This window comes from Lissotriton helveticus, chromosome 2_1 (assembly GCF_964261635.1).
Source record: "Lissotriton helveticus chromosome 2_1, aLisHel1.1, whole genome shotgun sequence".
Taxonomy (NCBI): domain Eukaryota; kingdom Metazoa; phylum Chordata; class Amphibia; order Caudata; family Salamandridae; genus Lissotriton; species Lissotriton helveticus.
In genome coordinates this window covers 525,259,237-525,286,118 of record NC_136059.1, presented here as the reverse complement: position 1 = coordinate 525,286,118, position 26,882 = coordinate 525,259,237, and the positions used below count along the sequence as shown (strand labels likewise).

Sequence of the window (26,882 nt, the reverse complement as noted above, 5' to 3'; positions counted from 1 at the left end):
GATGAAGAACAGCCACCTGAAACTGAACTCAGACAAGATGGAAGTCCTCATCCTGGGATCATCCCCCTCCGCCTGGGACGACTCCTGGTGGCCCCCTGCCCTGGGCACCACCCCCAAGCCAACGGACCCCGCACGAAACCTGGGCTTCATCCTGGACTCCTCCCTCTCGATGACCAAACAAGTTAACGCCATCTCATCATCCTGTTTCAACACCCTGCGCATGCTCCGTAAGATCTTTCGATGGATCCCCACCGAAACTAGGAAGACGGTCACCCAGGCACTCGTCACCAGCCGACTGGACTACGGGATCACCCTCTACGCGGGAACCACAGCCAAACTACAGAAAAGACTCCAGCGCATACAGAACGCCTCCGCATGACTCGTCCTGGACATCCCCCGCCACAACCACATCTCCGCCCACCTGAGAGACCTGCACTGGCTCCCCGTCAGCAAGAGGATCACGTTCAGACTCCTCACCCACGCACACAAAGCTCTCCACGACCTGGGCCCCAAGTACCTCAACAACCGCCTCACTTTCTACACGCCCACCCGCCAGCTGCGATCGACCAGCCTCGCCACCGTACCATGCATTTGCAGAGCCACCGCAGGAGGAAGATCCTTTTCCTACCTGGCGGCCAAGACATGGAACTCCCTCCCCATCCACCTACGGCTCTCCTTCAGGAAGCAACTCAAGACCTGGCTTTTCGAGCAGTAACGGACCCCTCCCCCCCAGCGCCTTGAGACCCTAGCGGGTGAGTAGCGCGCTATACAAATCTGATTGATTGATTGAGTGGGATATAGGCTTAGAAAGGGATTTATGGTTCAGGAATGGGTGGCATTAAGGGTAGGGAGTGAATTTAAGATTTAGGGATGGTGGACTTTTGGAGTAGAAAAAGGTTTTAGGCTTCAAGGATGAGTGTAGTTTAGGTGTGGTGATTAGTCTTTGGGGTAAGGATTGATGTTGTTTAGGGGTAGTGAGGGGTCAATGAATCAAAAGCAACCAAAGAAATTGCTTATCAATGTAAAAGATATAAATATAAAATAATGTCCCCTGAAGTAAAGCACTAAAATAAATATAACTAAACTGTTTCTGAAAGTAAGACCTGCAACCATTGCATTTACACTTAACAATTAATCATTTAAAAGCCTGTTTTGACCAAAAAGACATTCTATGAATTTGTTTAAACAAAAAGGTAAATACAATTCATTCTCAAAATTCATTTAAACAGTTTAGATAAAATGGTTTATCAGTAATGGTATTGTGTTTCTCTATGAAATCACATGAAACCATTGAATACAGAATGAAACAAGTATATAATATCAGTCCACACAAGTGAATAGGACTCAGTTATCCAGAGGGACCACAGTGGAAAAGACTCTGAGTGAGTCAACATATCTGGAAGATTCAAAGTTTCAATGATAAACCTTGCATTTATTACAGTGAGAAACATTACATCAACTGTCTTCGCTCTCGCAGAGCTTGTGGGGAGAGAAGATGAGCTGGGGAACCTGATGGGAGGCTTGAATAAAGGGAGTGAGTGACAGAATCAGTATCCATTTTTATCCAAAATGTAGTTTTCACCTAAATGTGGCACAACTAATTCAAATTGGAAAGGTGACGGAGTACCCTTCCCGCCAACATAATGGTCAGACTGCCAGATTTAAATATGGGCAGATCTTTAGTGCTACGATGGTTGTGACCACTTCACCTCTGCCTTGGTTACACCCTTCCAACAACCCGACCTAGTAAGGTCGTCGGAAGGTCATCTGTATGTCTACCCACCTAATTTAGATGGGCGGACATACATGTCAGTTTTCACTGCCGATCATTGTCAGGAAAACCCTGAACGTAAGGGGCAGTACAAACTGCAAAATGCCCCCTCGCCATAGGACCCAACTCCTATAGTGAGGGGGGGGGGGCATTTGTAGTTATTTTCAAAACAAAATCCCGCTTTGCAGTTTTGTTTTTGAAGAAAGAAAAATTGTAACTTTGCCATATGGCTCGATTATGTTTGACAGAGCCATACAGAAAAGTTATAATACATAGGCAGGAATTGGCTTGAAGGCAGTTCCAGTCAATGTTTGAAATGTCCGCCGGCCTCACACAGACATTTAAAAATTTGGTTGTCAGGACCTCAGACAAGTTATAAATCTGGTCCTAAATTATGAAATTTGCAGGTCCTGTCTCCCAAAACCTTGGCCTCGGGCCACCAGGCTTCACTCCTCTCCTATCACCACTCACCCACCATGCTCTTCCCCTTCATTGTACAGCACTCTTCTGTTTATTGCTGGGTTCATAAACGTACAATTCTAGCACATACATACACTAATGCATAATCTAAAGACAAAGTACCCCAGTGCATGTAGCCTGGGTAGAGCCATGCTAGCATGGGTGTTGACAGTAGCTTAATTTGCATTCATATAGATGTACATACATCAGCATAAAACAAATCAATATGTCTTAATGAGATTGGATCTACTGCAATGAGTGGATTGTAAGTACTCTTTTGCAAAAGGAAAGGAAGATGCGGAAAAGAAAGTTTACTATTGCATGGTTTGGAACGTCCATACTTTCTGCGCTACAACATGAGTGCAACACACCTCCCATAGTGGGGCTAAGAAGAAACTAAATGCCAAATGTGATTTAAAAAAAGATCTTCCTTAGTATATACTAAATGTCTGAAGTAAAAGAGTACTAATATTTCCCATTAACTTGTCAGAGTTACTAATGCTACTACCTAAGTTTTGGATGTTACCAATGTCTGTGTAGCCTCCCTTCTCTTTCATATTGGACGGGAAGGTGAGGGTTTATTTATTGTTTTAAATTATTTTCCTTTCTTGGCACCAGATGGGTAGTTAGGTGTATGTGAAAGGGTGAGGTGTGGACTCTGTACACCATTTGAACAATTTCCTTTACAGGAATCAGTCATGTTGGTGACTAAGCACCTGATACAGCATTAAGAATAGAAGGTATAAACTAATTTTATGTACTGGCCTGAAATAATCTCTATTAATGCATAAGAAACTCTGGGTCAAACTCAGGACTCAAAACAACAGGTACCTTATATGAAGGAGCAAGTGAGACAAGTAGTAGTAGAACAGGGCATTCCCCAAGCAAATAATGGCGAACTGGAGCTGGGACTAGCAGATCAAAAGAGTAACCACACTGAATCTAAGGCTAACACGTCAACACCTCATATATGAAACAGATGAGACTTCAGAGCCCTAAGGAACATGTACATGATTAGCAGTTCACCAAAGCGCAAGATGAAGACTGATCCAGTGCTTCAATATAATGACATAAAAGGACAAATCAAGCTCACTTGATGCTGCAAGCCACAAACAGAAAAAGGTAAATACAGCAAAAGAGACATATGGGTGGAGTCTTGTTGAGAAGCATCTAGGACCAAGCACATAACGGGCTTAGAGGGCCAGGCACAGAGCCTTGAAATTGTGTCACCAGAAGCTAATTTAGCTGGAGGTCTGACTAAGACATCAAGTGTACAGAGATTGAAAGTAGCTGCACTAAATATTCTGACATTGTTGCAGACAGGACACTACTGAGCAGCTGAAAGCACATCTCAACATGGCAATAGGTTGGATCGATGAGAGATCACTTAATCTCAGCGTGTGCTTCCAAGATGTATTTCGCTCCTGAAGATACCTTTTAGTGGCCTTTACTCTCTGAGTCTATTTCTCTGCCATTACAGTCTGTGGGTCCAATATTTTAAAAATGTGATGAAGGACATAAGAGGAGTTTATGTTCACAATTTAGACTGATTAACCTACACATGTGTAAGTGATGACAAGAATTTTGTTACAAAACATACACTTTTTACTCATCTCATTAAGGAAGTATATGTCTGCATATACTAGGCAACACAATATCCTAATTCCAACTTAGTAAAAAGACTATGTCCAAACATAGATCAGATGCTGTATTATACTGGGTTAATACCAGCTAGCTTCCTGAACGTACTGAGGCCTCGCTTTATACAAAACCAGGCCACATAAATGAAAATGAATGTAGAAATTAAGTCTCTGTATGATAGAAAGTCATGAATATGGAAAACCTACATTCGAGAGATGTTTCTGGGCATTTCAGGCGAATACAAAATACTCATGAATTAGCTTTACCATGCCATGTATCTTCAAGCTTAGAGCTTGCTTAACTTCTTGAATATTCACTACAATTCCCTAGTGCCATGTCTACCTCATTTAGAAGACATGCATTTAATTACGGCACAAATTACTTTTCCTTGCTATTTGCGAAGGGGTATGCACAAGCATTCACTCAAAACTTTAGGAAACCAACATAATCATAACTTTTAATCAAAACTAATGAAATGCCAAGCTACAAAAATCCATTAAAATTCAATATAAATCACGTGCTCATGTATTCGATATGTAAGGACCATGTTATTGCATAAAACCTTCCGATATGGACAACCTTAAAAATAAAGCTGTCAAACACTATTGAACCATTTGAAAATATAATACAACAGAAGACCTGTATTTGGACAGCTTGCAATATTAACCTTAAAAACGGGGCACATTTCAAACCAACCTTGCTAGACCTATAGCACAGAGATTACTTATTAAACTTTTTCCACAATTCACTCATTGTCTATTCAATTCAGTGTAAAATGTAAGATTAACTGGGTTTATGTTCCTGGGAGAATTTGTGGAAATGGTTGATCGGTTCTGTATGTCTTAGAGGACACCAGGGATTTATAGAATTCATAGAATCCATTCCTTAAGAAAGAATTCCATAAAATCTTTTTTTTCTTTTTTTTCTTCAGAAATTACATTTCTTAAGATACTTTTATTATAAATCCAACCTGATTCTACTTTCCTGGTTCCCACCCACTTCTCCCAAACCTCTGCATGCCACCATTTCTTAATTTTTCATCCTTTTGGGAGTGTATGGTGAGCATCAAAACCCACCAAATACCTACAATTCCTCTTCCAGTTTCGATACTCATTCTATACTCCTCACCTCCACATGTTAGGTTTCATGCAGCCCTTTTACTTCCACCCTTTTTTACTGCCCAAACTCAAGACGCTATGGAAAAGAGCAGTTTCATGACCACTTGCACAGCATTCGAATTGTAGCCGGGCAGGTGGGACGGCCAACATATCGATGGTCGGACACCTGTCCGAGGCGATATATAGACCGCCATCATAATGAGGCCCTACGTTTTGAAACCTTTTTCTATCATTTAACATACCAGATTCGATAATGTGTCAGGTGTGAAAGGTATTGAATAAGCAAAGCAGTAGATTTAAAAAGGTGGTATTACAAATGTGTACTCTCAGAGAAGACACACTTTAGGGTGAGGATCTCAGAACATGTACTATACTGCCCAGAGGCACATTTCTGGGTCAGAAAAGGCCAGGAAATTGTTACACGGTGTTTGTGCTGTCCGGGACATGCAGCAGGATTTATGATTTGCACTTTCAATCCGAAAGATCAGTTGCTGGGGAAAAACAAAGTTTCCACAGTGGTCCGATGGCAGATTATGGCTTTCAGGGAAAATGCAGATGAGAAGGCATTGACTTTACTTCATCAGAATTCTAAATGACATTGTGACAGTAGACGAAGAACTGAAAAGAAAGAACACCACACCAGCTCCAATCACATTCGTGATCTGCTATATCTAAAAAGTGAGTTCATCACTAGGTTTCCTGGCTCAAAGATATGTGAGTAAACCAAAATCACCAGCAACCCAATTTATAATCCTCAATGTTTGATAACTAAGAAGACGGAGGGTATAAACCTAATATGTGATAGTGGAAATATTGGAGGGTTGCTAATGAGGATAGAGAAGTGGGTAATGAGGTAATTAAGAAAGAAAGCAGAACAATGTATACAGTATGGAAGTTTTGTTTCGCAGCCCATTTGCCAAATCTGTGCAACTTAACACAACGTGATAGAGATCATTTCAATCATAGGCATGCTTTGTTGTATAATATTATACACAACTTTGCTCTAAATACTTTGGTTCAGCTAGGGTATTAGAAACTCTTGATGATCAGTGACTTTAACCAAGTATCTGAGTGTAGAGTTAATTGAAGCCCTGATTGATAACTGATTTTGGACAGGCTCAACAGCTCTTATGGTCCTCATACCACCGAGTCTTGGGTGGTATCATGAGTGCCTGCTCTGTGGAGCCCCAGATGTCAAGACCGGTCTACAAGGGTCTGCGTACCCTAAAGCACGCTGTACACAAGAGTCAAGTAAATGATGTAGCTCCTACCACTGCTGGCTGATCACATCAAAGATCTTTATACTCCATTTAAGAAGTCATACCGAATTTCACAAAGACAAATGTCCATCTTTGTCAAGAAGTAGCTTTTAAACAAGTCCAACACTGCACCTAGCATCCCGTGTGAGACAGATTTTCCACCACATTAGATGCAAGTTCGCTAATGAGCAGGATTTACCAATGTACTAAATAACAGCAATTCAGATTCATTAATGCACAATATGATTAGACTCTCTAAAAGGCAAAGGGAAAAATAAACTCTCCCCATTACCTCACAACGCAAATGTCTGGCCGCAGTATGTGTGTGTTTCATCCTGCAGCAAACACCCGTGGAGTAAACAATTCCTTAACCTCAACTGGAATATAAATGAGCAACTAATTAGTGAACACTCCCTTTCCCTAGAGGGGACAAATGCCATATGCTGCAAAGCTGTAACTTCCACGAGCACCACACCACAGAAATAACCTAGCTAAAAATACAAGTACATGTAAAAGGGTTCCATGTAGACCTATGGTATGTATATATGTACCTACTATCTCACAGTGATAGCCCTAGCCCTGTGTCCTATTACTTTTGGGGGTGTTCCTTCCCCAGTCTGATCAGAATACATATTTATTCCTGTCCTTTATAGAATGACAAGTAAAAAGTAAATGTGAATCACACACCTAGGCAAACATCACCAGCACAAACTCGGGGATAGACAACAAAAACACAGGAAACATTCTTGTGCCTCCTTAACAAGAATGCATTTGAACTAGGGGATAACCGGCCTTTTCTGTAATAAGAGCTACTTATGTTCAATGACAATCATCCCAAGCTACTAATATAATTAGTGTTGTAATAGTAACTGTATCAGTCAAGATCACATTAATGGTCATTCCATGTTTGTTTATCAGCAGTGATCACCTCAGTGCACAAGGTAGGCCTGCCATCCATTATGTAAAAAATGTCTCTGCCACTGTGGAATGTCTTTACACAGTTAATGAATAACTGCCATAACGGCGATGCTCGTGGCACCAAGGCAATCATAAGATTATTAGGAAGTCTCACAAATGTGACATTGTTTACCACTCAAATATCACGCATCACAAATATTTTGGAAATTCGTCAATTTTACTCTAACGAGCTTACGAGCTCTGAAAATGCACACATTTTAGTCACAAATACACACTTCTCAATGTTGGTATACCTTTATTACTTTAGCCAAACAAAAGGCTAGGCTGCACACCGGAGAGCTACTTACAGTTAGCTTGAGAGCTAACAGTAGCTCACAAGCTACTTGTTGGAGAAGCCCAAACTAAGCATATAAAGCAAAATTTTAGTGTTGAAAAAGATTCCTAACTATCCGTTATGTTGGTGTGAATAAAGATCCTCTCTGCAAATGAAACGGGAGTCAGTTGTTTAGGACGTGGGACCCTCACCCCCAAAGTGGCATGCTTCCTCATCTCTTGATAGTTGATTGGATCGTTAAAATCTGTGAACTATAATTTGTTCCCATCAGTGCACATATCTACCTCCGAGAAGCTCCACATTCCTCTCTTTTCTGCATATATCCAGGAGTCGTCACATCTTCTGTTCCTTGTTTTGGGATATCTGCAAAGAAATCCGAGATTCGAATAGAGAATCTCTCTTCACTGGCCCTTAATTCCTCTGAAGTTGTACTCTCTGGTCTTTTTCCAGTTTGCCCCTTGGAATACTAGAGGTCACATGACAAAGCACTATCTCTCTAAAGCATACTGGCTGTTTACTACTGGGGTTTCACTTGGTAGATTTACCAAAGTGTTGTCAATTTTTCTTTGTCCTTAAATGATAACGTCTTTTTGCTAAAGTTCTAGGAATTGGCACAAGGGTAGCCGATTCCTCTTAAGCACGAGCATTTATCCCTGTTATAAATCCTGTCTCTGGAACTCGGAGAAAACACATTGAAGCAGTGGACAAGCAGTGGTTCAAGGTTCCAAGGGATTCTCAATTAAAAACGTTGGGATCATCAATGACATTTTGGATAAAATAGGATGATTTGTCTTGATAAATTAACTTAAAACGGGCGAGGGAGTGCATTAGCCCTTGGACGCTCCTGCCGTTTCCTCAAGTGGGAAAAAACGTTTTAACAATCTGGCTGATAGCCCAATAACTCTGCTAAAAAGTACCTCCCACTCACCATCCACAGCAACTAGCACTCTAACGGCAGACTGGTTGTGTCCATGGTGGCCATAGTGACGACACGCAAGAGCTGAGACTGTGATAGGAGAAAGTTTTCAAGGCAGCTGCAAAGCCAGGGAGGTAGCCTTTGAAGGATTTAGGAACTCGTGGGAAAACACACTCAAATTATGTTGTAGTATGCCTATATACCCAAAAACCGAAATGCTAGTAACCGCATACATAAACAAGAAAGTATTTACTGCAAATCAAACATAAATTTTATTTTCTATTTGCCTGACGCTTCCCATGGTATTTTATATGCTAAACACATTTCAGACCCTGGAGCCTTAATGCCACATTGTTTATTGCACATTTTCAGTAAGCATAGCCTCGTTTTCAAACGATAGCCTCGTTTTCAAACCTGGCAAGGGAAGAATGATTTGGTAGAAAGATTGGAGTTTTTGAGGATATGAATGATATCTCCCCTTCAAGATCGTCCTCTGCCTCCTTGAGGGGAAGATCTCGACACCGCACACTGGATAGGTTTCTGTTGAGAACACGGTTCTGACACGTGGTCATCCTACAATGACTCATAAGAAGAGAAGTTCATAAGCTCCAACTTACCATTTTCTAGCTAGAGCCCCGGTCAGTTGAAAGGACAACTGTCTTTAGATCTTTTGCTTTGCTGTCTGCTATTTTGCATTAAACGCTGTCTGGACTTTAGGCTTCCCGACGTGCTGTGCTTACATTTTTAACAAATGGCAGACTGAAAGTTAAAGGTACTCAGAATGATTCACACTGTCCGCAGGCTCAGAATAGCTCACGCGGGTAGTGAGATTATCCAACAATGCAGCCATGCACAAACAGCGGCCAACACTGCCCTTTTGCTTAAATACACATATCAGGAAGTTGGAGGCCTACTTCTGCAGCATGTATTTCAGATACATGGTCTACGGTTGTCCAGTTCTTCGAGCGTATTGCTCCTTTCTTTCCAAGGTTGCACATTGTTTTTTAATAACTGCATAATAGTTGCAGCTTTTGTCAGTCCCTCTGCTTGTCTTACGATTTGGCAGTGGGATACTTTGGTGTGCATGGCGTCAGCAACCCTACTGCAACTGGCGAGGAGGATTTGAGGTCACTTCTGGGCTTGATACCTTCGACATGGAGTCCATGCAATGGTCTGTTGCTGCTCTAGATGTGATAGTTGTTTTGAGCCTGAGGTCCTACTGGATGAGGTTAGTGGAGCATCCACAGAAATTTGGCATACTGCAGGTTTATGTGAGGAGGCCAGTGTGTCATTCTATGGAGCTTGAATCCGTGGTCTGGTAGCCCTGTGTTTAATCTTCAATGGTAAGGGTATCCATCCCTCCTCTCTAACACTTCTTCTCACTATCCTTTGATTTTTCTATAGTTTGGAGTGGGAATAAGTTAGAGTCCAGGCTTCTTCTGTGGCTCCCATCTGATTCTGTCCTAGGAAAATCAGTAAAATGTCTGGAGCTCCACCGTGTGTTGTTCACCATTCTTGCACATTGATTTACCACAGATTGCTTATAATACCTTCTCTGGTTTTTCGTTCCATCTGTTAGAAAAGATTTCAGGAATGAGACACCAGAGTATTTAGAGAGCATTTTCATCTCGTACCTTTTTTCTCCAGTATTCATTTTCGTGAGGGATTGAAGTATCTGACACACTGACTTTAATTTTATGAATTCATTTACGACTGTTCAGCGTTTAGGGCCAGATGTATGACCATTGGATTTTCGACTCACAATTTGTGACACATTGCGAGTTCCAATTTGCGAGTTGCAAAATCCAATGTACAACAGTGTCTCAGACACTGTTTGCGGTTCCCAATAATAATATCATAATAAACAAGTTTATAAAGCGCATGGCTACACTAGCTTGTGTGTCCGTGCGCTGTGGCAGAAAAAGACCAGGTTCCGGGCATTAAGGTGAAAGCAGCTACAGGTTAAATGGTGGGGGCTTACAGATGGAAAAAGCCAGGTCTTAAGCTTTCTCCGGAAAATTGTCTCCGAAGACCCCAGCCAGAGCCCTATGGGGAGTTTATTCCAGTGTTTGGCTGCTAAAAAGCGGAAGGAGCGAACTCCCAACCTAGCTCTTCTGATGGTTGGAATGCTAACCTGCCCCGTTCCACTTGATCTCAATCGGCAGGTAGGAGCGTGCGGGGTAAGTAGGTCATGCAGGTAGGTGGGCCCTTTCTTCTGTAGAATACAGTGGCTGACACACAAAGCTTTAAAAAGAATTTGTTCCCTAACCGGGAGCCAGTGAAGGGAAGCCAGGGCATTGTTAGAGGGAGCTCTCCTAGGAAGCATTAGAACGAGACGAGCCGCAGCATTCTGAATGCATTGGAGTCTCTGTACGCCTTTGATATTTGCTCTTAAGTAGAGGGCATTTCCATAGTCCAAGCATGATGTCACCAGGGCGTGGACCATAGTTTTCCTCGATGTGACAGGGAGTACATCTAAGGTCTTCCGGAGTCCTCGAAGAACCCCAAAACATCTTTCCACCACCCGCTTGGTGTGAGTTTCAAAGGATAGTTTGGTATCCAACGACATCCCCAGGATCTCTAGCTGATCACTAAGGGGAGGTGTCGGTCCCAACGATTGAGGCCACCAGGCTGAGGACCAAATTGAGGGTGCTTTGCCTATCACTAGTACCTCTGTTTTATTGCCATTAAGTTTCAGGCAGTTATGAGCCATCCACGATGCCAGTTCTTGTAGGCATGTTGAGAAATTGATGGCTGCCTTATCAGAATCTTGGGTGAGGGTCACCACCAATTGTGTGTCATCAGCGTATGGCACAACACTTACACCAAATATCCAAATAATCCCTGCCAGGGGGTAATGTAGAGATTACAGAGGGTGAGGCTAAGTGTGGAGCCCCGTGGAGCCCTGTGGGACCCCTTGGTCCAGCTTGATACTTTTGGAGTACAAAGGTTCCTGCGACACCTGGAAGCTACGGTCGTATAGAAAGGACCTTAACCATTCCATGGCTCGGCCAGCCATACCTCCTTTCCTAAGGCGCTGAAGTAGAGTATGATGGGCAACAGTGTCAAATGCGGCACTGAGGTCTAATAGAACTAAGGCAACTGTCTGTCCCTCATCTACGTGTTTGCAGATGATTTCTGTAGATAGAAGCAGTACCGATTCCGTAGAGTATGTAGCACGAAAACCCGATTGAGTGGGGTGAAGAAGGTTATGTTTATTGATGTGAGCTGTCAATTGGGTGTTAACCACCTTCTCTGCTATTTTGGCAAAGTAAGGCAGCAGTGAGATAGGACGTACATTTTCCAGTTGGCTCATGCTAACATTCAGTTTCTTTTTTAAGGAGAGGACGATCGCCTCTTTCCATCTTTTGGAGACTGTTCCAGAGGTAAACGAGAGCTTGAAAAGGTGTCTGATATAAGCCTCTAGTACATCTAGACTACCTCTTAGCACCTTAGGAGTGGCAGGGTCTCTAGGTGAGCCTGACTTGATGCTTGAGGCTAAATCTTTGAGTAGGTCACCTGGGGGGGCTACAAATTCACAGAGACATTTCGCCTCTGCTATGTTGGATGTCCCCTCACTGTCCATGCACCCATTTCTTGCTGTGTCAGGGAAGGTAGAGTAGATCTTTCCCACCTTCTCTGCGAAGAAGTCCGCCACCAAATTGCAGGAGTCTACTGAGCTGATGTTAGGAGCTGTGGCTCTTGCTAATGACGAGGTCTCTTTAAAGATAGTGAAGAGTTCCTTCGAAGAGTTCTCAGCTGTCCCAATCCTATCATTATAGTAGGTGGCCCACGCTTTCCTGATAAGAGAATGATATTTTAAATTCAATTTCCTAAGCTCTGAGAAATTTCTACTCCACGCCCTTTAAAGGCGCTTACAGGCTGATTTAGCTGTTCTAAGCTCACTACTAAACCTTGGTGCAATTTTTGATTGTCTACCAGATGCTCTCGAGGACCATGGAGCTTTACTATCTAATGCCTCCACGATTCGTTTATCAAGTGCGTCGCAGGTAGAATTAATATCTGTGCCACCAGGTGGCCCGCCCTGTTGTAGGGCCAAATTGAAACTGGACAGTGAAAACTTTGCCGATTTCCTCTGCTGTTTCTTAATGCCCGTCTTCGTCAGCAACTAAGACTGAGGCAACGTGACACTGAAGGGAACCACAAAATGATCAGACCACGGGACAAGGACCGGGGATTCAATTTGTAAGGTGCACCAGTTGGCAAAAATCGGATCTAGTAGGTGGTCATGAATATTAATGAGGCTGACACAATTTGCGACCCCATTGGGAATGGCTGGCACTCCCAGGGATGGTGGCCTGCTGGGGTCAGTAGACCACCATGTCTGGGACTGCTTTGTCAATAAATGCATCTCGTTTTCCATAAAGGAAAACAGGATGCATTTAAAAATAAAAATGAAACTTTCAGCTTCATTTTTTAAGGGCAAGTTGCCTGCTCTTAAAAAATATTTGCGCACGCATTTCCAAAGGGGACGGGTCCCCAGGGGACACCTTCCTGTTTGTGAGTGCCTTACCACCCTTCTGAGAATTTTGGTAAATTGCAAGTGTTTTGCGACCGCAATTGCGGTCGCAAAAAATTCATACATGGGTTATGGACTCGCTATTAGGAAGGGACGCCCCTTCCTAATAGCGAGTAACTAACCCGATTTTGCCACTCGCTAATTGATTAGCAACTCTCTAAATAGGGTTAGTAAATTGGACTGACCTATTTTGTGGCCGCAAAGGAGCCGCAATACCCATTGTGACTGCAAAAAAAACAATCGTACATCTGGCCCTTAGTCTTCTAAACATGTACTTGTTCTCCTTTTGACTTGTGAGCTCCTTTTTTATTCTATATCTAAGATTTCTTGTTTTGTTTTTTGTACGTCTGGTATCAACTATTGCGCCATAGAATTTAAATTATTGTAAAGCACATTGTCGAAACAAAATGTAGCGGACTTATTCCATTTAGTTTAATGCAATACACCACTGATATTTTCTAGTATGCATTTTCTTCTACTTTGCTCTTCATTTGCCAGACCTCTAAAATAGGCTTTTAGTTTGATGGGTAAATATTTCTGGGGTTCCATTGTTCAGTCTGCAGATTACGCAGGCTATTTGGCTGTATGCAATTATTGGTCTTCCTGATTTGATGTGTTCTCATAATATATGCAATGGGCTTCGGCCCCTATGTACCATGGAAATTCAATACAATTTGTTGTGAAAATAAAGATATATTTCTGGGATGTACATGGGGCGCAGGGGTAATACTCTAAGACTACTGAAAACACGTTTTCTGGCCCAAGCTGAAGCAGATGGAACACATTCAGAGCACAAAAATAGAAAGATGTAGAAAATGCGAAAAAAATTGCAATAAAAGAGGCAAAAGATGTGTTTGCAGCAGGTCTAAGTACTAAGCCAAGTACCATCAAGACTATAAAAATCACCCCAATTCAATTAAGTCCTCCAACTAATGGGGTCTCCCAAACTACCACCAGGGAGCTCAGATTACCAGAAAGAAAGGAGCTGCTGACAGTCAAGTGCACGTGTCCCATATCCCAGGAGATAAAATGTTTCCGTGAGTCCCCAAGATTTGCTCAGTCTTGCCACTGTGCTTATTTTATAAAGTGATCAAACACCGCTGGAGGATCTCCCACGTTCCTTGAAGCAACAAATGACAGACACAGGAAGAAAGATGCAAGGCTTGCACTGAATATGTTTAGGCCGCTCTCTCGGGGGAGAAGCCTTGCCTAGGATCAGAACCATGCAGACGCACCACTGCACTCGCAGTACCTTTGCGAGTCCCCTGTGACCACATCATAGCTTGCACCCCTGTGATGGTATTCTAGAAGTAGGGGAGCTGCCTCCCCAGGCGTGTCCACACCCACTTCAATCAACACAGTGAGGGTCTAGATAGTTGTTTAACTGAGTTCCATGCAAATACTTGGATAGTGAAAAATAAAAAAAAATATTAAAAATACAATGAAAATATAATATTAAACAAACAGAAAACAATGCTTCCTCCTAATCATTGTTACGTAATCATGTTAACAATGACTGAAAAATTCTGAATCGGATACACATATCTCTGTATGGTGGGGTACTACAGCAAATTGGATAGCACATTAAAACTAGAGCATTTTCTCTTCATGCTAACATGCATCCTACCAATAATGATATTCATATTGAAGTAGTAAGAAAAATGCAAATTTCTGCATAAAATCACCTATACAACACTGCCCTGCTATACAAAGAAACGTTTCTGTTGCTTTAAAAACACAAAGGTTTATGAAAGACCGATAATAAAATTGTGTCTTACAAATTAAAGTACTAACAAACATATGTGTTGGGTTATTCAGATGAAGAAGAGGGAACGTAGGGAACACCTTGCACTGAGAAATCATTTGTAACCATATACATCACAAGTTTCAAAGTGATTGCCAAAGGATAGGACTGACTCTCTTAACATGCCTGCATCATCTTCAAAACCAGCTGCATTATTCACAAAGCCATCACTAACAGTACCCCAAGGTATCTGGCTGACACGCCATGGTGGCTTTGGGCATACTCGCACCAGAACACCATTAAAAGTGCAAAACAGAAAGCACAAGGAAACAACTTCCTACATCTCTGTGGCCAGGGTCTTGATCAGCCTTCTACCGCCCATCTAGGCCATTCAACCCTGGTACAATTAAGGAAAGATCTGAAATCACACCTCTATACAGAACACTACATCACGACGCAGTAACACTCCAGTTCCTCAGTGCAGCTAACCCGGTCAATCTTCCATTGAATGTATCTTTGTCTTTGGCCCTGTATAATGCTCCCCTATCTTTTGGCTGCGTTTGCGCTATACACATACAACATATGTACAAAGGCATTACCACTGATAAAACCAATAACAATCCTATTGATGGTACAGCTACTGATTTGGAATACAGAAGGTGAAATGAGGTTTCAGTGGCCATATTTTGGGTGATATTACTGATTTTACAAATGGCTTACTCGTTGAGAAAACTAACAACAAATAGTTCCACAAAAATATATATTATCAACATTTTAATGCCGTCCTTTGATTTTAGAACTTACCCATAAGCTCCGTTGCTGATCAATTTAATTGTTTCAAAATCAAGTTCACAAGGCTTTCTTCTTAGCTTACGTGATGTATTAGAGCTCTACATAGCAAAGATAAAAACATACAAGATCAGATGAACGTTAGAAGGAGAACATCTGCAATTGGGAGCGGGTTTAAGTTGTCATAAGCGAGAAAACATGTTTTTAAAAGCAAACCCTGGTTACTAAAAATGAACATATACATCTTGCACCAACTGTAGGTATAACTTCTTCAACCCAGTTAACAAAAATATTCAAAGTATGCCATGCAGCTAACTAGGGCCAAGATGTGCCAATACTTCTCCAATTCACTAAATCATTATTAAGGTGGATAATTAATAACAACTGTTCTTTATTGTGCTTAGAAATCGCAAAAGTAAATAATGCAACACTATGTAAGAAAAAAAGATGGCCTGAGGTGCAAAATAACTTGTTTTACAAGTATGAATGTACACTTGCAAATAGACTTAGTCATGTATAAAATAAAACCAGAATTGGTGACATTTTACATGTGAGTAAATCTTCTCACAGGGAGGGGGGTGGGTGGTTCAGACAAACAAACCTTAAAAGTATCATGCCGCCTTGGGAAGCCCTGGTTGTCTGACCTTAGTTGTCTTGGACCTGGCATAATGCGGGACCACTGAACCCACGCATCTCCGACTGTCTGCTTCATCCGCCAGGAAGCATTCCGACTGGGGTCTTCCCAAAAGTAGATCGTCTTTGATCCCATCTACCTGTGTGGATTTGGCTAGGCCGGGACCCTACAGAGCTCTTAAGGACTCTTCGCTATTGACTATCCTGCTGGAGAAACAACTCTGACACTTTGGAAACTTCCACACCTTAATTAGAAAGTCTCACAAGTCACTAACAAGAAGGATGAACAGCAACTAGATGAGTTAAGACAGACTTCCACCAGGTAATTACCTAGTGCTTCTATCCTGCCCAGACTAGAGATACAACCTTGTTCTCTTTCAGGGTCTCACAAGTGTGGCTAACTGAGAGATGTGCAAAACGGTGCAGCTGCTGCAATAATTCTCAGCATTTTCACTTCCCATACGGTTTGGGAAGGAACACCCTCAGATAATAGAGCTCAAGCCTCTTATTCAAGCATAAGGAAGGGTATTATTTTTTAACACTAAAACAAGCAGATTTAAACCCTTCTTCTGGACCCACAGTAATAGTCTGGTCAGACAAGAACATATAGAGATGGAAGAAACAAGGCACCCCTGACAGAGGAAGCAAGGAGCTGTGATGTGATTCTGGTGTGAGATAAAACATTTAAGTGTGTCTGAGCAGAGACCTATTTTAAAGTTAGAGAATATCCATTATTCACGTGACACAATAACTAGAAGTGACAAACTTCTGGAAAGGCACGTTTCACACTGCCAATCTGCTTGTGTTTTTCACGGTCAAGGAACAAAATGTGTAACTAAAAGGATACTTTCTTCCAAAGAGCGTTCACGAATTCAGGGCAAAATTCAAAATACCACACAGGTACCTGAAGACCGACATAATCCAGGAAATTCATGCAGACTGCAGTTATATCCTCCCTTTTGTCCCATAGGATTTAATTATTAGCGTATGCTTTGGTAAGATGCTCCATAATTGGAAATAACTCACTTATTTACAATCAGAATCTAGTAATGGAAAAGAGGCATTACTCACCAGAGAACCTCATGGGAACCCCTTACATTAACAGTATGGCTGACCCTAAGAGATGAAATAATTCATGCCTGCAACATTTAGTTTATTGCCACAAAAAAGACTAGATGAAAAATGATGGCCCGCACCTTGCAGGACATCGAGCGAGTTGCACAGCTGTATGAACTTCAGTATTCCAATAATACACTTCAAACAAGATTACTCCAAATTTTGTCCATTTTATTCCATATTTTATCCAAGTTTCATTATCCCGCCAAAGCAACGAAATTCCATTAAACTTATGCATTTATTTGCTTCATGATTGCCCATCTAGGCCTAAACATGAGCATTTTCCGAATCTCGAGTCCTCCAAATTATGCAATGACAACATCAGACCCAATGCATTTTGGTAACAACCTTCGTCAGGGGTATCTATGATGTAAAAATATGCATGTGTCAGTCACTTTTTTAATTATTTCACACTGGACATGATTAAAAATTGCTAATAAATAAACAACCCACTTTGAGTTAGAAAACAACCAGTGACGAATAATCTGCAGTCCCCCCATGAAACATATACCGATGCTAATTATACCACGGTATCGTAACACAATTAAACCCATCAAATAAACTTGTATCATCAAACAAATCTTTTGTGCACCTTAAAACCGTGGATCTACATCCTACGAAACCACCCACACCCTGTAACCTCCCCAATCTCGTAACTTTACTGCCTCCGCGTATCACCCCTCTTTCAATTTCAAACAACATTCTTACAAGCCTCCTGGCTTCTTATACCCAACCTGATCGTTGTTCAACCCTATCACACTTACGTTCGTGCCCGATGTAAAACTGCCGCATAACTACCTCCATCTCTGTGTCAAAGATCCATTTCTCAAACCAGCTTAAACCCGCTCTTTTTAAAGCTACTTAACCCACCCACCTGTGACTCCCTGGTGTAATCCATCACGTGTCTCCATAGCCCTAGAGCAAATGGTATTAATGGACAACAGTCACCAAAAGCCACAGTTTATTTAAGTACGAGGTTTGTGGATGAGATATGACTGTTATACATATTTAAGGCAAATACCTGTATACCTAAAGAATTATTTATAAAAGTGCTCGGCCACTACTAGGGTCCAATGATCACTGTTCAAAGGAATAACTTATCTGTAACAACTTTATAACGAAAGATCTACCCGACTGTTGCCCTGAGGATGGCACTGGTTGCATCACAAAGCTTAGCAAACACAAGCGTGGGCAACAGCAAAAAAATCTTCAGTAATGATTTGTCATCTTCTGTTCATACATGGACTCCAAGTCTCATTCCAAAGGATAAACATATTGTTTGCTCAAAGAGTAAGAATGTCTATAGTAAAGAAGAACTCAAAGGATTGTCTCTTCTGTATTGGAGTATAGAAATGAAATGGAACACATCTGTGGAGCTCACTGTTGCACAGTAGGGTCTCGTGGCACTGACATGGTCAGAATCAATTAGGCAGATTAGGATTGAGAAATGAGCCAGGCTTTCAGTAATTTCCAAAGGTGGTGTTAGGAGGAGCAGGGCACATTTCTGGAGGAAGGTTATTTCAGCATTTGACCACCAGGAAGGGAAATTAATGGCATCCTAAGTGACTGCATCCCTTGTGAGAAACCTGAATCACAGAGTGTGAGCAAGAATCTATTTGCGAAATTTATACTTAGGGTATATTGGACCAGAGTTGTTTAATAGCCCTGTATATCAAGCTTAACACTTTGAAGATGGATCATTAGCAGGTTGGGAGCCAATGATGGAATTTAGGATGCACCAATATGGATCTGCATATAGGCAAATCAAGCATCCAATAGGCAGCTGTGTTTTGCACTGAAAGTGATGGGTGAAATACTCATGGAGATATGGTGCTAGAGAAGTGCCTCACTCAAACAGAGCTATAATAAGAGGGAAACAGTTTTCAAGAAGGAGGCCGGAAGATAAGGAAAATATTTTCTTAAGCCTGCATTGGATCTTGAAACAGTTGTTTGCAACTTAGAAAATATGAGATCTAGAGGTGAGATAATCAAAGAGAATACCCAGGTTCCTTGCAGATTCAACAGGAGCAATGGTGTCTCCAGGCCAGGTGGCCAAAAGGCAGATGACAAAATGGTAGATTGATTTACAAATAGTAACATTTTCATTTTGCTGCTATTAAACTTTATACAGCTGAAACGCATCCAGGTAGCAATGGTCGTCATGCCCTCACAAAAGCATTCCTGGACAAAAGTAGCACTGTCAGATAATGATTTCACAATATCAGTGTCGTCCGCTGACGACATGATTTTGAAACCGAATGATGAAATCTGAGTGAAAAGAGGGATGGTGTAAATGTTAAAGAGTGTTAGACTTAAAGTTAATTGTTGAGGAATACTGTGTAGAATAGAAGAGGCTTTGGATTTAACAGGAGTAAGAGAGAAGCTTTGGGATGTTAGACCTGGCATCCTAGGCATGGTTTATCCAGTCTTTTTGCCTCTACCGCCTGTATTTTTGATGGTGCACTGGACTTCGTTTTTGCTGGTTTATATACTCTGGGCACTTTACCACTGCTGGTCGGAGCTAAAATGCAAGTGCTTCCTTTGTAAATTGTGATTATGATCGGTTATCCATGATTGGCATATTTGATTTATTGATAAGTCCACAGTAAAGTGCACTATGGGTGCCCAGGGCCTGTAAATCAAATGCTACTTGTGGGCCTGCAGCACTGGTTGTGCCACCCACATAAGTAGCCCTGAAAACTTGTCTCAGGCCTGCCTTCGCAGTGTCTGAGTGCAGTTTTAAACTGCCAGGTCGACCTGGCAAGTCCACCCACTTGCTAGGCCCTAACCTTTACTTTTCCGCCCCTAAGGTAGGCCCAAGGTACTCCCATGGGCAGGATGCAGTGTATGTGAAAGACAGGTGTGTTTTACATGTCCTGATAGTGAAATGCTGCCATTTCCATTTTTCACTATTGCAAGGCCTGTCTTTCCCATAAGTTATCACTGGAGCTGCCTTGTAACATTTCTTAGAAAACTCCAATTGGGAAGAGATAGAGATTTGGAGTTTGGACTTCCTGTGCTCAGAAATTAAAAATATATATTTTAGTGAAGTTGGTTTTTAAATCGTGTGTTTGAAAATGCCACTTTTAGAAAGTGGCAATTTTTGTTTTTTTACCATCCTGTGCCTCTTCCTGCCTGTGGAATCAATGCCTGGTCTAGAATATAAGGGTTCTGTTTGTGCATTCACTCTAGACAGTTCACTCTAGATAGTCACACAAAGGGAGCTGAAGTGTGCCCTGTATATCCCGATGGTACATCACCAGGCTGATGGGTCTTCCTGAGGTAGAGTGGTGCCACTGCAACATTGACCTCCAGCACACCTGGACTTCCACGCATTGCACCTATGCACCAGGTTTTCCACTGCATCACCGGGAGACCAAAAATGTCTTGGATTTCAATGCATCAGTACCTCTTACAGTCCGGATTTGACACAACACTTATGCTGCGTGCAGCAGAACTGACGCATCACCTTCCCAGGAACTCAGGAACCAACGCATTGCTGTATTTTCCAATGCTTCCCTCCTCTGCATCTCTTTTTGCTTGTGGATTTTGATGTATCTAAAGGTACTTTGTGTAAAATCCTCGCATCCATAGAGTTCTATGGACAGAACTGCTAAAATCTTCTAAAAGTGATATTTTGAATTGTGTATGTTGGATTTTTGTCGTTTTGGTCTCGATTGGTTTAGATAAAAATACCTTCTTTTTTTAAGTGGTGTGGTGTCCATTTGAAGCGTCTTCGCTGAGTTACTTTGTGTGTTATGTACAAATACTTTGCAAATTGCCTCTAAGATAGGCCTGACTGCTCGTGCCAAGCTACTGAGGGGGTGAGCAGGGGTTATTTTAGCTGTGTAATCCCTGTACCCTGACTGGAAGGAAGGATCCCTACTTGGACAGGGTGCATACCACTGCCAACTAAAAACCCTTGTTTCTAAAATGTGACCTGTCTATTAAGGAGGACCATAGCAAGTTTAAAGCTAGCGGCAAATACCATTTTGAAAGAAGTTCAAGGAGAATAGTTTGGGAAATAGTATCAAAGGTTGCAGAGAGACCAAGTAAGACCAAGGTGGAAAAGCTGCCTAGATCTAATATAGAGCCGAGATCAGTCACAGAAAAAATGTGAGGTTACTAAGCTGTTGTGTGTATGGACTCCGAGTTGAACATAGTCAAGGGTGTTGTGATTTAAGATCAAGGGAAAGTTGTTTGTTGACCTACTTTTTAAAGATTTTAGAGGGGAAAGGGCAATAGTTACTGAGCAGATTGGCATTAGCTACAGGCTTCTTGGTGAATGGCAGTGCCATAGCATGCTTACAGCTTGAAGGCTGTAGATCACTTGACAAAGAAAGATGGGAGAGCCCAAGAAAAAGAAGAGCAGGAGTATTCTTCAATAAAGTATAGATACTTGGAGAAGAAGGATCAAGGGGAAAGCTCGATTTTATTCAAATGAATGCAGCTTTGACGGAATCTGTAGAGAGTAGCTCAAATTCGAGAAATAAGGCACCAGTGGGGACAGCAGAGTCTGTTTATAAATGTCCACAGTCCGGTCTTTGTTCAGTAAAAACAGATTGAAAATTAGCAAATTTATATAAAAGATAGTTCAACCAGGTTGTGACAATTTTAAGGGAAGGGAGTGGGGGTTATTTTAAAATGTCTTAGATGAAAATAAATCATTCACTATTGCAAAGATTTCTTTGGATGAGTTTTGAGCAGATTTAATTTTAGTAGAACGAAAAGATGGGTGAGATTTGCGAATAAGTGATTGCTATGGTTTAATTGCTGCTCTATAATTTTTTGGGGCCGTAGGTTGGTATGCCTATCGCCTTGATCTGTCAAGAGCCTTGCAGTGGTGTTTTACCTTGCAAGGTTGGCAGTAAACCATGGAGCAGTGCGAGTTTGTCCCAGGGCCTGCAATGTCTTTAAAGGAGCAATGCCATCTACGATATGATACAGGAGTCAATATCAGTTGTGGTTCAATTAATGTCTTATGAAAGGTTAAGAGATGCCGCTTATAAAGCAGAATTTGGAATGTTAAAGTTTCTAGCATAGGCAAGAGGTTGGAGAATTTTCTAATAAGGTTAGGTTTATTTAACGGTGATATAGGGGACTGTAGAAATGAACACCATAGTGGTCCGTCCATACCATGGGCGTAGACTGAAACACAGTGAGAGACTACTAGTTACTGACATTAGGTCCAAAATGTGTCCAGCCTGATGTGTGGCACAATACATTTTGCTGAAGACCAAGAACTGCTAGAGAGTTTAACAGATAACAGACTTGGAATCATCAGCTTTTTCTACATGAAAATTGTGATTCCCGAGTGCAGTAATGAGTAATAAAAAGAAACATAACCAATACACTAGTTACATTGAGAAGTGGAGAAAGAGAGGAAAGAAAAAAATTAAAAGAATTTAAAAACATCATGATGAGCTAAAAAACACTAGAGGATAAAATGTCATATGCTGGCATAGGTTGTGGAAGCAGTTAAAAGCTGAAAGTGCAGTTCATCAGTGAATGACTTAGACTAAATTCAGCTGAAGTTTAAAGTGCTTCCGCTTGTGGCGGTGTGGAGCCGAGTGCTGTAATGCTGGTCATTCTGAGGATATAAGGTGACGAGTATTCTGGCAAGGTTGCACCAAAACTGGTACTTTGTACTGGTGGATGGTAGGTGAGGGCCCCAGAGAAGGAAAAGGTGGGCCTGATTTTAAGCAAGAATGTAGACATTCAGCATCATTTTGAACAGAGTATTCAAGAATGATACAAGATGGGTTTTATAAGTAATAGTGCCCACCCAACTCACTGTGTTGGCACTTCAATCGAGTGATTGTATAACTTGGAGGGGTAGTCAGAGGTAGCCAGTGCAATATCAGAAGCAGGGGACTCTTTAAGAAAAGTCTTAGAGAAAATCTGATTCAGCAACTAGGACAAATTCATAGATGTCGGCCTAGTGCTTAAGTAAGCAACGGCAAATAGTGAGAAAGCAACAGGGTGAGGAGAATGTGTTCAAGGTCTCTGGATGTGCAAGTAATGCTAACAGGGAAGTAGCTGTTTGTGAGGGAGTAATTTGTAAACAACCAACAAGAGAATGAAACCAAAGGTGAGTAAATGGGGAAGGCGCACTTACCTGTGTTAGCCAGAAACTTAAGAGCCTCAGAAGAGTATATGAACTGGTGTAGCATTTGGTTATTTATTGTACCAGAGTTCTTGCTACTGGGAGCACTCCATGTGTGGGCGGGTCATTCACCGCAACCTCGGTTCCACTACAGAGGTAGACTGCTCTAAGCGAGTATAGAGCAAAGCTCTGCTTCCTTCCATGAGGATGGGATTTGAGTATTGCCACCTTAAAACATCCAACAGTAAGGGTGCCCAACGGTCACCCTTGCTCAAATCTAAGGGTACCCCATCTGGACCGGGCGCTTTCAGAGATATACCCTTATGTATTGCATCTTCCACCTCACTTATGAAAATACTTTGGCTTAATTCATTAGCATTTTTAAAATTAATAACTGTCTCATCCCTTTACTCTTGTATTGTTATTCCCCGTGGATTAAATATTTTTAATAAATGGGCTTCCCAAACCTCGCCTGTTATGGTCGATTCACTGGCCCTTCCATCATTAGAGAAAAGCGCACGATTTATAATCTCCCAAAAGCTCTTTGAATCCTTGAGGGAGATTGCTTTCTCCAAGTCCTCCCATGCTATACTTCTTAATTGATTTTTCCTACTGTTAATAGCTTGTTTATAAGACTCTCTCTCTATTTTTATCTCAGCCTTATTTCGGGGGACACCTTGCAGAGCTTTCCTAAGATTTTGTTGCACCCTGGAATACTGTTGCATTAAACCACCTAATTTCAGGGCTATCCCGTTTCCTAATTGACTTATTTAGTTTTTTAGCCACATCGGCACAGATAAATTCAAAGGACTGTATTACTATGTCAGGGGGGCAGTTGACATTTAGGCAGGTCATACATTTACATACATTTTCTTTAACAATGGCCTCCTCAAAATGCTTTGAGTCCACTAGATTCCATTTAAGCCGAACTCCTTAAATATATTTTATCGGACATGCATCCCCCATAGTTTTCTGTGCTGTAACATTCATAGACAGTTGGTTTCTTACAGGGTTTGGTTCAACGAGTAATTAATATAAAATCAATTGTGCTCACACTGGCTCCCCCCCTGATAGGTTGGAAAATGTACTGAGGGATTATTAACCAAGGTGTTCCCCATACAGAGATCATTCACTAGTATAGTAGTATTCAGGGCATCACCCTGCGGTGTATGCTTAAAATGCAGGACAGAATGATTTTCTGTATCAGCTACCCCACATAATCTGTGTGAGCTATATGGGCAGACGGTACAATTAACATCTCCTGCCCATATTATACACAGAGGTTGGAATTTCGCGGCAACATTATCGATCTCCTCTTTAAATGTATTAATAACCTCAGTACTATTTGGGTCGAAGATGTTATAGTGCCAATTAATTAATGAAATTATAGTATCAGTTAAAAATTAATATAAACTGGTACAAATGATAATCTATTATACCCTCCATCTTAATTGAGTCGTACATAAGCTAAATAAACGTCACTAGACCTCCCTTGGCTCTCCCTGCAGCTGACGGATTTGCGTGTGTATTTAGTGAGGGGTATCCATCTACAGTAACGTCACCCCGGCTCCAAGTCTCCTGGAGGCAAATAATATCAAGAGATTTCACATATTGTAGCCAAACCTCATCTGTTAATTTTGCAGAAATACCTGTGATGTTCCAAGATATAAACCTAAAAGGCCGTGCATAGGTGTACTGGGTCCTTGGTACTTCGTAGACAACATCATTAACATTCTGTGCCCTGCATGCCTCATCAACACTATCATTAAAAGTTGGATCATCTATCTCAATGTTTGAGCCCAACCCTATAGCTTCTCTGTGGTCATGATTCGAATGCCCAGGGTAGGTAATATAGGCTATTATTATTGCTGTTTAAAGGCAGCGTGGCCACTATACCACCCAATTTCTCAGTATCAATCTCTGGGACGTTAACCGGTACAACAGTATCCCCAATACTATTTTGATCTGGGGTAAGTCAATCTATGTCTGCAAGATTACTTACTGCCTCATAGCGGTTGGAATGAAACAGGATGGGAGAGGGGGAGACTGTATATGCCCTACAAATCTGCCCTCGTCTTCGTTATATATACTGACTCTAGGAGGCTGACAGTAAAACCCCAAGTGCAGAACAGACATCCCCCTCACACCTTCAAAGCAGTTCTCCATTCTATCCAATATGGTCTTTACCAAACCTGGAGATCTGAAAGTCAGAACAATACAATCTACCCGAAATTATTTATTGGATTTCCCCACCTATCCTAGATGGCGAGCCATTTTAAATTCTTCAAATAGGAACACATTGCTAATGCCCGTCCTGGTGCTCAAAAAAGAAAGCGATTTATTCCTCAGTGTTGACCAATGCTCCACTTCTCCAAATGATAATATTGGAGCATTGGCCAGCACTACGGTATAAGGGATTGCCTCTGGGGGTAGATGTAGATGTAGATTGAGGTCCGGGGGGGCTAAGATGTCTTTTGCCAGAAAACTGACTATCTATCCCTCCTGTATTTCTGGATCCTTCAACGACAATAGTACCATACTTATCTTTTTGAATGTTTTTGGAGGTTTTCACAATCTGACCTTGCCCACAGATGAAACCTACTGGCTCATGCGCAACATTATTGATATTTATAGGAGAGTGCGCAAGCCTTGAGAGGGAGGGATCTACCTGGGACACTGGCATGGGGGGCAGATCGGGGTACTGTACAGCCACATTCTTAGCAGCACCACTAACCATATTTTGCCCACCAACTACATGAGATACATGAGATACAGGAATATTAGACACAGGACTTGACAAAGTATTAATCCCTCCATCAATGTCAATTAACTTTTTTAAAATAGGGCCCAAATGAGCTGAAATTAAAAGTTCCAACTTTTTCATGAGGGAATCCTCTATCTCTTGGGCGGGTGAAACTACCGTAGTTCCAACTTTTTCATGAGGTAATCCTCTATCTCTTGAGCGGATGAAACTACCGTAGATACAACATTCTCCTCAGCTTGCTCTGTGAAGACCCCTAAGTTGCAATTCAGCTCAACCGATTTACTTCTAGGACCCAGAGTCTTGGAGGGGGGGGGAGGGGGGGAGGCTTTGCTTGTTGTGTTTAGTTAATGTATTCAAAGTATGTCCCTTTCTTTTTTTTTACAGAATGAGCATTGCTGATTCCATCTTTAGATTTTACTTTTTGGCCCCGAGTAACAACATGTGGCCTCTGCAAAATATCCGCCTTATCAATATCGACTTCGGCTGGGTCGTCAATATTTCCATGTTCCGCCATTTGATTTTTATCAATTCGTGAAGAGCACACTTCCAAAGTGGGTTGTGGCGCTAACACGTGGGTACCAGGGGTAACAGTGGTAAATCGTTGGTGAAGATTCTGAGGGTTCGGAGACAGTCTACGTTCAGTAAGTACGATCTCATGAATAAGACACGTCTCGGCCCGCAACAGGAAAGCGTCCAATGTCCTCACCACCCCTTGGCCACTTCCTTATTTTAATTTACTCATCTTAGTTGGCTTTATTAAACCAATGCAGTAGT

The 26,882-nt window shown here is 41.7% G+C and overlaps 1 protein-coding gene across 6 annotated transcripts in view; it reads right to left on the bottom strand.

Moving 5' to 3' along the window:
* Window positions 1-26,882, bottom strand: part of MAST4 (microtubule associated serine/threonine kinase family member 4) — a 1,958,993-nt gene that overhangs the window by 168,419 nt on the left and 1,763,692 nt on the right. For all 6 annotated transcript variants that reach the window (XM_078675181.1, XM_078675182.1, XM_078675184.1 and 3 more), the window contains one exon: window positions 15,505-15,590. In XM_078675181.1, coding sequence (XP_078531307.1) covers window positions 15,505-15,590 — 86 coding nt within the window. The remainder of the gene's footprint in view (window positions 1-15,504; window positions 15,591-26,882) is intronic.